This window comes from Plecotus auritus, assembly GCF_963455305.1.
Source record: "Plecotus auritus genome assembly, chromosome: 3".
In the NCBI taxonomy this organism is placed as follows: domain Eukaryota; kingdom Metazoa; phylum Chordata; class Mammalia; order Chiroptera; family Vespertilionidae; genus Plecotus; species Plecotus auritus.
This window is the reverse complement of record NC_137772.1, coordinates 108064723-108077793: the sequence shown is the minus strand read 5'-3', so window position 1 is coordinate 108077793 and position 13071 is coordinate 108064723. Positions and strand designations below refer to the sequence as shown.

Genomic DNA, 13071 nt, shown 5'->3' with positions numbered 1-13071 from the left:
TCATATCAAATATCTTCTCAGATCACAGTGGCATAATATTAGAAATCAACTACAATAAAAACAATAAAAAAATCAAAACACAAAGCTAAATAGCATGTTATTAAACAATGAATGGGTTACCAAAGAAATCAAAGAAGTAATAAAAAAAAAAATCCAGGAAACAGCCCTAACCGGTTTGGCTCAGTGGATAGAGCGTCAGCCTGTGGACTCAAGGGTCCCAGGTTCGATTCCGGTCAAGGGCATGTACCTGGGTTGCGGGCACATCCCCAGTAGGGGGTGTGCAAGAGGCAGCTGATCGATGTCTCTCATAGATGTTTCTAACTTTCTATCCCTCTCTCTTCCTCTCTGTAAAAAATCAATAAAATATATTTAAAAAAAAATCCAGGAAACAGATGAAAATGAAAACACAACAATCCAAAATCTATGGGACACAGTGAAAGCAATCCTGAGAAGGAAGTTCATAGCATTACAGGCCTACCTCAAGGAAGAAGAAAAACTTTTAATAAATTATCTAACTCTACAACATAAAAAATTAGAAAGAGAGAAACAAGCAAACCCCAGAGTAAGCAGAAGGAAGGAAATAATAAAGATCAGAGCAGAAATAAATGACATAGAGACCAAAAAAAGAAACCCAAAAAAACAAAAGATCAATAAAAATAAGAGCTGGTCTTTGAAAGGATAAACAAGATTGATGTATTCTAGCCAGGAACACCAAGAAGGAAAGAGAGAGGACCCATATAAACAAAATCAGAAATGAAAGAGGCGAAGTAACAACAGACCCCAAAGAAATACAAAGTATCCTATCTAATAAAGAGGGAATATGCTAATTGACCCTCTCACCATGTCAAAGATGGCGGCACCCACAGCCAATAAGGAGGGAATATGCTAATGGACTGTCACACCCTCAAAGATGGCGGCACCCACAGCCAATAAGGAGGGACTATGCTAATTGACTGTCATGCCTTCAAAGATGGTGGTGCCCACAGCCAATAAGGAGGCAATATGCTAATTGACTGCCACAGCCACAAGATGGCAGTGCCCAGTCCCCTCAGCCACGCCGGGGCAGCAGGCATGTGGCAAGGCTGGGACCTAGGGCCCGGCCACTCTGCACAACTGCCTCCAGAGTCCCCCAGTCCCCTCAGCCCCTCAGCCGCCCAGGGCCAGCCCGAGGCACAGGAAAGCCTTGGATGGTGGCTGCCCAACCAACGCCTGCAGCGCAGGCAAGCCTCAGATGTCAGCTGCTCAGCTGCTCAGCTGCGCAGGGCTGGCCTGAGGTGCAGGCAAGCCACAGATGGTGGCTGCCCAGCAGATGCCCAAGGCACAGGCAAGCCTTGGATATCAGCTGCCCAGCTACTCAGGGCTGGCCCAAGGTGCAGGCAAGCCTCAGATGGCAGCTGCCCAGCCGCCCAGGGCAGCTTGAGGCTCAGGTAACCAGGACTGGATGAGGATTGCGCTGCCGGCAGTGGCAGCAGCAGAGGTGTGATGGGGGCGTCTCCTTCCCCTGATCACCAGGTCGCCTCCCACCCGTGAGGGCTCCTGAAATGTGAGAGGGGGCAGGCTGGGCTGAGGGATTGCCCCCCCTCCAGTGCATGAATTTTCATGCACCAGGCCTCTAGTTATAAAAAAATACTATGAGCAACTCTACTCCAACAAACTGGTCAACCTAGAAGAAATGGACATATTCCTAGAAAAATACAACCTTCCAAAACTCAATCAGGAAGAATACCTATGGAGAAAATTGAAGCAGTAATAAAAACACTTGCAGCAAACAAAAGCCTTGGTCTGAATGGCTTCACAGGGGAGTTTTATGAAACATTCAAAGAAGAACTACTAATAAAACCTATCATCCTCAGACTATTACAAAAAATTAAAGAGGAAGGAACATTTCCAAGCTCTTTCTATGAATCCAGCATTACCCTAAACCCCAAATCATATAAAGACACTACAAAGAAAGAGAATTACAGGCCAATATCCCTCATGAACATAGATGCTAAAATCCTCAACAAAATTCTAGCAAATCAGATCCAGCATTACATTAGAAAGATCATACACCATGACCAAGTAAGATTTATTCCAGGGATTAAAAGATGTTTCAATATCCACTAATCAATAAACATGATACATCACATAAACAAGTTGAGAGACAAAAATCACATAATCATATTAATTGATGAGAAAAAGCATTTGACAAAATCCAATACCCTTTCTTGATAAAAACTCTCAGCAAAGTGGGACTAGAGGGATCATACTTCAACATAATAAAAGCCTTATCTGACAAACGTACAGCCAACATCGTACTCAATGGGAAAAAACTAAAACCATTTTCCCTAAGAACAGGAACAAGACAGGGATGCCCACTTTCATCACTCCTGTTCTACATAGTACTGGAAGTGCTAGCATAGTAATCAGACAAGAAGAAGAAATAAAAGTCATCCAAATTGGAAAAGAAAAAGAAAAACTGTCATTATTCGCAGATGACACAATATTGTACATAGAAAACCCTAAATACTCCATCAAAAAACTACTAGACTTAATAAATGAATTTGGCAATGTAGCAGGATACAAGATGAACACCCAGAAATCTATGGCTTTTTTATACACCAACTTACAGAAAGCAAAATTAAAAAAATAATTCCATTTACCATTGCTACAAAAAAATTAAGATACCTAGGAAAAAACTTACCTAAGGAGGCAAAAGACCTGTACTCTGAAAACTACAGGACATTGAAAAAAGAGATAGAGGAAGACATAAAGAAATGGAAGCATATACCATATTAATGGATTGATAGAATCAACATCATTAAAATGTCCATACTACCTAAAGCAATCTATAGATTCAATGCACTCCCCATTAAAATACCAATGGTATATTTCATAGACCTAGAATGAACTTTCCAAAAGTTCATCTGCAATAAAAAAGACCCTGAATAGCTGCAGCAATCCTGAGAGAGAAGAACAAAGTTGGAGGGGTCACAATACCAGATATCAAGCTATATTACAAAGCCACTGTTCTCAAAACTGCGTGTTACTGGTACAAGAACAGACATATAGACCAATGGCACAGAATAGAGAACCCAGAAATTGACCCAAGCCATTATGCTCAATTAATATTTGACAAAGGAGGCAAAAGCATACAATGGAGTCAAGACAGTCTCTTCAATAAATGGTGTTGGGAAAATTGCACAGGTACATCTAAAAAAAATGCATGTAGACCACCAACTTAAACCATACACAAAAATAAAGTCAAAATCGATAAAGGACTTAAATGTAAGACGGGAATCCATAAAAATCATAGAAGAATCCACAGGCAGCCAAATATCAGATATATGTTGTAGTAATATTTTTATTGATACAGCTCTTAGGACAGTCAAAACTAAGAAGAAAATAAACAGATGGGACTACATCAAAATAAAAAGTTTCTGCACAGCAAATGGAACCATCAACCAAACAACAAAAAAGCCCACTGCGCTGGGGAACATATTTTTCCAATGTTATATCTGATAAGGGTTTAATCCCCAAAATTCATAGGGAAGTCATACATTTTAACAAAAGGAAGATAATTCAATCAAAAAATGGTCAAAGGACTTAGATAGACAGTTTTCAAAAGTGGACATACAGAAGGCTAAGAGGCATATGAAAACATGCTCAAAGTCACTAATCATCTGAGAGATGCTAATCAAAACGACAATTAGGAACCACCTCATACCTGTCAAAATGGCAATCATCAACAAATCAACAAAGGACAAGTGCTGGTGAGGATGTGGAGAATAATGAACCCTCATGCACTGCTGGTGGGAATGCAGACTGGTGCAGCCACTGTGGAAGACAGTATGGAGTTTCCTCAAATAATTAAAAATCGAACTCTCATTTGACCCAGTCATCCCACTTTTAGGAATAGAAATCAGAAACACCAATCAGAATGGATATATGTACCTCTATGTTCATAGCAGCACAATTTACAATAGCTAAGATTTGGAAACAGCCTAATTGCCCATCAGCAGATGAGTGGTTTAAAAAACTGTGGTACATCTACACAATGGAATACTACCCTGCTGTATAAAAAGAAAGAACTCTTACCATTTGCAACAGCATGGATGGAACTGGAGAGCATTATGCTAAGTGAAATAAGCCCATGGGAGAAATTTATATCACATGATCTCACTCATTAGTGGAATACAATGAACAACATAAACTGAGGAACAAAAATAGATTCAGTGACAGAGAAGCATCAAACAGACCGCCAAACCTCAGAGGGAAGGCAGGGGAGCGGGGGTGGTCAGAGATCAACCAAAGGACTTATATGCATACATTTAAGCATAACCAATGAACACAGATACTATGGAGGTGAGGGCTTGTACTGCGGGTTGGGAGTTGCTGGGGAGAGGTCGATAGGGGCAAAGGAGAAATATGTAATACTTTAAACAATAAAGAATTTTAAAATAAATAAAAGTAACAGAAAAAAAGAATTTGAAGAAAAATACCTATGGCTGTCTCCCTAGGAAAAATCTTTATACATAATCACCCTAAATAAGCAGACAATTCAAAGGTCCATAGCGGCCCTGAAAACCCACCTGGCCCTCTTGAATACAGACCTTATTATAAAAATGCATCTCTACCATCATCCTTTGGCAGTCTGGGCAGAAGATATCTACCATTAACAAGACACTTACTGGGAGACTGGTGAATGGAAACTGTCCTCTCAGAGATTTATAGGTAATCTCTGAGCATAGATAGAAAAGCCTCTTTCCCAGAATATGAACTCATGATACCATTCCATGTTTATTCAATTAATTGATGCCACTAACTTTGAATGTGTATGAGGTAGTTATTTATACTTTACTAAAGGCCTGGTGCATGAAATTCGTGCACGGAGGGGGGGTTCCTCAGCCCGGCCTGCACCCTCTTCTATTTTGGACCCCCTTGGGGGATGTCCGACTGCTGCAAGGCAAGGCAAGTGGGTAGGAGCAAGTCATCCTGGTTTGCAAGAGGGATGTCCACAGGGATCAGGCCTAAACGAGCAGTCGGACATCCCTCTTGCAATCCAGGATGACTTGCTCCTAACCACTTGCCTGCCTGCCTGCCTGATTGCCCCTAACCCCTCTGCCTGCTGACCTGATTGCCCCTACTTTGTTCCCCTGCCGGCCTTGATCGCCCCTTCCTTTTCCTCCTGCCTGCCTGATCACCCCTAACCTCTCTGCCTGCCTGCCTGATTGGATTGCCCCTAACTGGCCGCCCCTGCTGGCCTGATCTTGCCCCTAACTGCTCTCCCCTGCCAGCCTGATTGCCCCTAACTGCCTCTGCCTGCCTGGTTACCCCCAACTGCCCTCCCCTGCCAGCCTGATCTCACCCCCAACTGCTCTCCCATGCCAGCCTGATCTTGCCCCCAATGGCCCTCCCCTGCTGTCCTGATTGCCCCTAACTGACTGCCTTGGCCCCCACAACCATGGTTTTGTCTGGAAGGAAGTCAGATGTCTGGAAGATGGCTGGTTGACTCAGTCTAATTAGCATATTACCCTTTTATTAGTATAGATAGATACTATACTAATGGGGGGAGCCTTTATTAGTATAGATAGATACTATTGCTTAAATCGGCGGTGGGCGGGGGGAGCCTTTTTCATCAGGAGGAGATGCTCTTGGCAGACAAAAACACATAATCCCAAATCTGGACTCATAGCTGGCCATATGCACTATACTGCCAAACCAGTCATTAAAAAATTGAACCGCTCTCTTAAACCTTACACCAAACAGCTGTTGCCCTTAAAACCCCTCCTCAGCCCCCACCTTAGGTTCTGCCTTCGCAGTTCACCCAGATTTGGTTTTGATTGGTTGGTTTCTATGCCAGTCAGCATCAAAAGCTCCACCTCCTAGGCAGCCATTGGCTCCTCGAAATTCACCCAGATTTGGTTCTGAATGGTCGGTTTCTATGCCAGTCAGCATCTCTGGGCCTATCTCCAGGCCTGATCATAGAGGTGGGCTGATCAGTAGCTGGCCCAGGCTGCTGGCGAGCGGGCTGAACTGCTGACTCTGGGAGTGAGAGAGAGGCTTGGCTGCTGGCGAGGCTGGGAGAGAGAAGCAGGGTCTGATCACCCTGCTTCTCTATCTGGGCCTCGCCAGCAACTGCTGCCTCTGCTGACCAGCCCTGCCTCTCTCTCTCTCTCTGAGTGGTCAGCACTTCAGCCCACTTGCCTGCTGAGCGCAGCCTGGCGTTCAGTCGAACCTTCAGTCATTGTGGATATACGACCCCGGCTCCTTATATATATAGCTAATATAAGCTTGTGATTCCCTCTAATTTATAACACACAGGTATAACAGACTAGTTTTTAGGTGAGGACAATTTAAATTAATAAAATATATACATCTATATATGTGTATCTTAAGCCTGGTTTCTCTTTAAGAAATCAGTAATAAGACATGATATATACATATGCCAGTATTGATAATAAGTCATCTTCTCAATGGATCTGTTTATCCACTTAAATAGCACTTATTGTTGTATTAATTACTGCTGACAAAAAGTGTTATAAAAGTCATCAAGAAAGCAGTATTCTTTTAAGGAAATTAAGTATTCTGTTGGCAAGTGTGTCCAAGTTCTAAATTTGGTTAGTAAACTCTTAAAGTTATATTTATGCTGCTCATGGATTAGAGGGTCAAAACTGATAAAGTTGAAAATTTAAAAACAAAACAATAATGAAACAATGATGTGTTCTGTCAAGGTGAATGTTTCTGGAATGGGACCTTCCAGAATTGATGAGAGCTACCTGGCCCCTGGACTAATTGTTGTGTACAGTTTGGTAGGTGATGTATGCTTTTCTTAGCCACATTGACCAAGAAGCAATACTTATGGATCATTCAAAGGTTCTAACTATCCAGTGCTTAGGCATGGTCACTGAGCAGCCAACAACAAACCCATTTCATATAGTATATTTTGAATTTTATTTTCATATCATATCATATAGTAACATCAACATTTTTTTTTGTCAAAAAATGACGTTTTCTGAAAAAAATAGTGAGAAGAATGTTATTGTTTTCTATCTTTGAAAATCTCTTTAATGGCTGATTTGATGAATAACGTTTGGATTCTCATACTCACTTTTGCATACAGTCTGTTGTGATATGTTGTTTGAGTTGAAGTACATGAGAAAATCTAATGACTCAGATATGTAGTTGAAAAAGAGAGGAACTTGTAACTCCCATGAAAGGGACTTTGGGACTCCAGGGGTTCTTGGGTCACACTTTGAGAACCACTGTCCTATAAAGTAGTTTGGAAGAACCTATGAGTGGTGAGATTATTAGTGATCCTACTTGTTTCCTTTTTCATTTATATATTCCACAACAGAGATGGATTACTTGTTCAAATTATAAATGAGAAAGGAAGAAGCATGAATATGTTGAGGAAAGATTTTGGAGGCTCTAGAGATCAAGGCAGAGAAGTTTATATTTTGGAAACCAAAGAGCAACTGTAATTTCTTAAGCAGGCAAATGACCTATTAAAAATTGTATTTAGCCCTGGCTGGGTGGCTCATTGTTGGAGCATTGTGCTGTACACCAAAAGACTGCGAGTTCAATTCCAGGTCAGTTTCAATCCCTGGTCAGGGCACATAAGGGAGGCAGCCGATCCATGTTTCTTTCTCTCTCACAATGATGTGTGAGTGTGTGTGTATGTGTTTCCCTTTCTTTCCCTTCCTCTCTCTAAAAATCAATAAACATATCCTCAGGTGAGGATTAAAAATTGTATTTGGGAAAAAATGGCTGGAATTAGAAGAGAGAAGCTACTTTATAGTTGTCTCAGTAATATAGGTGAATAATGAGGTGGGCTATGCCTCAGATATTGGTGGAAATGGAGATAATTTTTCAAAATTTGCAAAAACAGATCCAGAGACAGAGAAACATCTATCAGACCATCAAACTTCAGAGGGAAAGCAGGGGAGAGTGGTGGAAGGGGGAGTGATCCACCAAAGGACTTGTATGCATGCATATAAGCATAATGAATGGACACAGACACTAGGGGGGTGAGGGCATGGGTGAGGGGTTGGGGGGTCATTGGGGGGGGTAAGGACACATATGTAATACCTTAATCAATAAAGAAAAAAATAATAAATAGAATACTAAATGGGGAAAAAAGAATTAATAAAATGTACAATGCCACAAAAAAATTTCATAGAAATTTTTAATGCAGAAATACCAAAACTTGGATATCTATATATATAAAACCCTAATATGCAAATAGACCAAACGGTGGAACAACCAAACAACCGGTTGCTATGACATGTGCTGACCACCAGGGGACACGCGCGGAATGGCATGCATCGGCAGCAGGCAGCAGAGTGCAGAACATGGCAGGGATAGGCCTTGGCAGGATGGTGAAGCAGGTGAGCAGGGGTGCCAGACCAAGATGGAGTGCCGGTCACTGTCATCAGGGCAAGCCTCTAGTGGTTACTGAAAATTCTTTGCTCCTGTGCACTGCGGTCCTGCCAGGCGCTCACACTTGCTGCCAGTGCCAAAGCTACCGCTCATACCTGCTGCTGGTGCCTGGCACAGGCCCCGGCCAGCAGCCAGCAGCTGGGGAAGGAAGGCCCTGGCCAGCAGCCGGAAGGCCCCGATCAGCCCTGATCACCGGCCAGTCCTGGGGACCCTACCTATGTACAAATTTTGTGCACCAGGCCTCTAGTAGGGAATAAAGGAGAGGAGGGAGTTAAGATGACTAAGGGTTTTCAAATCTAAAACATTTGAAGAATTTCTCCCTTATTTCCAACTTTAACCTTTTCTGAAAATTATTCTTATTAAGTTAACTGAAGTCTTGTCTTATTTTTCAGAGTTTGCCAGTCCATTCTAGGACTTAGGAGAATGTCAACATGCTTCCCAACCTGTATCTGTCACAGTGACTACCAGAAGAATAGGAAGATCTATGACATCTCTGGAGAGTTACTTGCTGCTTACTTCTCTTAAGCCCTGCAGGCAGTGAAGGGCTGTCTGACCAGTTCCTGTTTTCACTAGACACCTGCAGTCAACCTCTTATGCACTCCAGCACCCCCATCAGCTCTCTCTTCTCCTTCACCAGCCCAGCAGTGAAGAGACTGCTAGGCTGGAAGCTAGGAGATGAAGAGGAAAAGTGGGCAGAGAAGGCAGTAGACTCTTTAGTAAAGAAGCTAAAGAAGAAGAAAGGAGCCATGGATGAACTGGAGAGGGCTCTGAGCTGTCCAGGGCAGCCCAGCAAATGTGTTACGATTCCTCGATCCTTGGATGGGCGGCTGCAGGTGTCCCATCGCAAGGGTTTGCCTCACGTTATTTATTGCCGAGTGTGGCGATGGCCTGATCTGCAATCTCACCATGAGCTGAAGCCCCTGGAATGCTGTGAGTTCCCATTTGGCTCCAAGCAGAAAAAGGTGTGCATTAACCCCTATCACTACTGCCGTGTGGAGACACCAGGTCAGTTTTCTTCACGATATCATGGTGTATTTAAAAGTTAAAGAGGTATGTCCCAGTTGATGGAGAGTTATGGGGCATAAGCAATACAAGGACCACCACAATCACCAAAAAGAGAGATGGGGGAGGTTCAATTTTGAGGAACTAATCCACAATTTTGTAGTCAGAAAAACCTAGAATTTTCATTTCAGCATATATGTAAACTGTGATTTTGAAAATGCAGTTTTATATGTTTTGGAGTCGTCATCATCATGTTCTTCCCACTCTTGGGGCATTTGAGGGTCTTAATATGGATTTTATATGATTAACTAAAAAATAATATCCTCCTCTCCAACCCCTCTCCCTCAACTAAAGTGAACTAAAGTAAACTAAAGAAGTTTCTTCACTGTCACTCTCCCCAAGCTCAGGTAAGTGTAGGTATCTCATTTTTGGGTCTGAAAACAGCCAAGGAAAGAGTTTTTTTGAATCCTTCTAGGACTGAAAAGAAAAAGGGGGTTGGGGAGTTTGGGAGTTGTTCTTAATATGGCTTTAAATATGGGAAAATATTGCCCTAAACTCTTTACACACCTGGGTGTGCTTGTATGTGTATATACAGTTCACCTCCCTTTTGGAGAAGTCTAGGGTTGATCTTTGTTCCTTTTCACTGGCTATAACTGTTTGACTGCTTTTTTCCCCCTCTGGATTGCATATTCCTGTGGCCTAAACCTGCAGTCGGACATCCCCCAAGGGTTCCCAGATTGGAGAGGGTGCATGCTAGGCTGAGGGAACCCCTCCGCCCCATGCACGAATTTCATGCACTGGGCCTCTCGTTATAAATAAGTATTCTCCTCATAAGTTCCTAGGCCAATAGATGTAAAGATTAAGCAGACGATATCCCCTATCCGAGAGGGCAATCTGGGGGAACCCCATAATTATGTTGTTTTGTGATGGAAGTGCTCTGGAGTTGTGTCTGTTGCTAATACATTTTGCATTAAAATCAAAGTTTGGATAGCAAAAAGAAAAAAAAACACACAGAATTGTTTTCCCTTAGAAAAGCCTGGTCCATTGCCTTCTAGCATCCAGCATTGGTGATGGGAAGTCATAAGTCAGTTTGAGTTTCATTTCCTTGTAAGTGACTTTGAGGTGATCCTCTGGGAGCTTTTAGAATATTCCACTTGTGCAGATGTTTGAAATTCAATATGGTATGACTAGGTTTGGATCTGTTTTTATTTATTGGGATGTGCACTCTGGTTCTCTTCAATCTGATGACATGGATTCTTCTATAGTTCTGAAAAATTTTCTTTGGCTATTTCTTTGATCAATTCTTTTTTTTTCTATTTTCTCTGCTTCTCTGTCTGCATTTACATTGGTCATAGGTTGTACCTCAATGATACTTATGGAATATCTTCTTTCTGTTGGGCATTGTGACACTTTAGAAGTCAATAGGAGCCATGAATGCCTGGACAGTGCTTGCCCTAGAGAATTGCATCAATTTCTAAGTTTTTGTACAGAATCAGGATCAAGAAAACTTATGTTCTTCTTAAAGTGTGTAACCCAGAAGGGAAATGCTAAACGAACAGGCTTTATTTATAAGTTCTCTATTGCTGCTTACCTTTTACTTATTCACTTGTATTATTATTCACTGTTTATCTTTTACAAAATAACTTTTAGTTGCCTTTATTTCTTTCTGGTAATATCAGGTAGAATGTTTTTACTTTAGCAGCACTACTGAGCTAAAATTTAGGTTGGTCATCTAAATAATTCAACATGGTCTCTGAGGGAAAAATATTTTGTACATCAGTTATTTTATAGCAAGCAATAAAAACCTATTTTGCCTTAAAGAGGCAAACAAACAAACAAACAAACACTTTATTGGCAGAATAAAAGGAAGACATGAATAATTAAATCTTCAGAAGATCAAGTAGTAGGACAGGTTTGCTAATTTCTGTGGTAGGAATAAATAGGCAGTTTCTCTTTAGAATGCTGACCTCACAATGATTCTCCTCTAAACTTTTTGTTAATTGTTACATTCTGTTTAAGATTCATGTTTTAAGGAGAGAAACAATTGGTTTAGCTTGATTCACAAGCTCACTTTTTGGGAAAAGATGGGACAACAATTGACAATTCACAGTGAGCACTAAGAATGGTGAAACAGTACTTCCCAAAGGAAAAACAGAGCTTTATCATAAAAAAGAATGGACAAAACCAGCAAGTGTCCACTCTGTTTTGTGCCGATGAGCCAATGTTCAATTCTAACCCACTGGTTTCTTTCTCATGCTAGTGCTGCCGCCTGTATTGGTGCTGAGACACAGTGAATATAACCCCCAGCTGAGCCTTCTTGCCAAGTTCCGCAGTGCCTCCCTCCACAGTGAGCCACTCATGCCGCACAACGCCACCTATCCTGACTCTTTCCAGCAGCCTCCATGCTCTGCATTCCCTCCCTTGTCAGGGCAAGCATTCTCACAGTCCCCGTGCACAGCCAGCTACTCTCACTCCCCAGGAAGCCCTTCAGAGCCAGAAAGCCCCTATCAACACTCAGGTCAGTAAAAGCTGCCGGTCTATGTGGTATACAATTCAACACATTTATGGTGTGATCATCATAATTTTTAATCACTGTAACTCATGTTCATGCAGAGCTTTACAGTTCACATGGCAATCTCTTGTGTGCTCTTGGACCCTGCCCAGCCTCTAAGATGATCAGTACTATATCCATTTTGGAGCAGTTATCCTGGAGCTACAACACGCCTTTGCTCTGGTTTTTGGTCCCAATCCTTTGGAAGCTCTCAGAAATTAAATGGACTTGAATAGAATCCTTTGGAATTTTGAGGTGTTTGTTTGTTTGGTTGGTTGGTTGGTTGATTAGTCACTGCCTCTCACCTTCCAGGTTTTTGTTTTCTAAAGTCAGTAGCAATAAGCTTATAAAGACTTCTTTAAACTGAGCAGAAAGAGCTGACCGGAGGGCAAGCAATGAGTGCTTCTTTCAACAATCAAAGGGAGTCTCTCCTACAAAAGATGTGTAGGGCAGAAGGAGGCCCCAGTTCCAGGCAGTGCATTCTCCCTTTTTGCTATGGGAAGTAAGCACAGCATCTGAAGCACTGACCTAGTCAATCGATATTTGCTGAATTTAAAAAACATGTAGAAGGGAAAGGGAGAACCAAGCCCATAGTGATAATTGCATGTACTATCATACCTATAAAGTAGTTTTAACTTAGACAATGAAAAAAAGATTTTATGTACCTCAGGAGTGTGAGAAAATATCCTGAGCTAACAAGTTCCTATAAGCATGCATAAATGCATTTGGTGCCAGATGTTGTAATCTGCCTCATTCATTTCTTCATATATTCATTTATTTAACAGATATTTATGGAACTCATACTATATGCAAGCATTGCCTTAGGGTGCCAAAAGTAAAATTAAAAGATTAATAAAAATTATCCCCATCCTCAAAAAATTCATAAAATGTGGGAAGGTAAAGAAGTTGCCTCTTCCCCTTAGAGTTATTCCTGTCTTCCTTTTACCCCCTCAAGCAGTACATCTACTATTTTACATATACATCTACTATTTAAATTCACATCTACTACTTGCACACCTATTAAACATATATAATTTTTGTGTGTCAGTCATTTTATCTTTTATATGTTTAGCATAGAACCTAAAATGCAGAAGTTG

At 41.5% G+C, this 13071-nt stretch overlaps 2 protein-coding genes across 2 annotated transcripts in view; both read left to right on the top strand.

The window, feature by feature from the left end:
• The window catches only part of NHLRC3 (NHL repeat containing 3), a 150936-nt gene extending 141878 nt beyond the window's left edge, over positions 1-9058 (top strand). Inside the window, exon 7 of the mRNA XM_080659402.1 lies at positions 8814-9058. Coding sequence (XP_080515528.1) covers positions 8814-8946 — 133 coding nt within the window. The 3' untranslated portion in view covers positions 8947-9058. The remainder of the gene's footprint in view (positions 1-8813) is intronic.
• SMAD9 (SMAD family member 9) overlaps positions 9015-13071 on the top strand; it is a gene marked incomplete at its 5' end in the record, with an annotated part of 45782 nt that continues 41725 nt past the window's right edge. Inside the window, 2 exons of the mRNA XM_080659398.1 lie at positions 9015-9426; positions 11684-11941. Coding sequence (XP_080515524.1) covers positions 9015-9426; positions 11684-11941 — 670 coding nt within the window. The remainder of the gene's footprint in view (positions 9427-11683; positions 11942-13071) is intronic.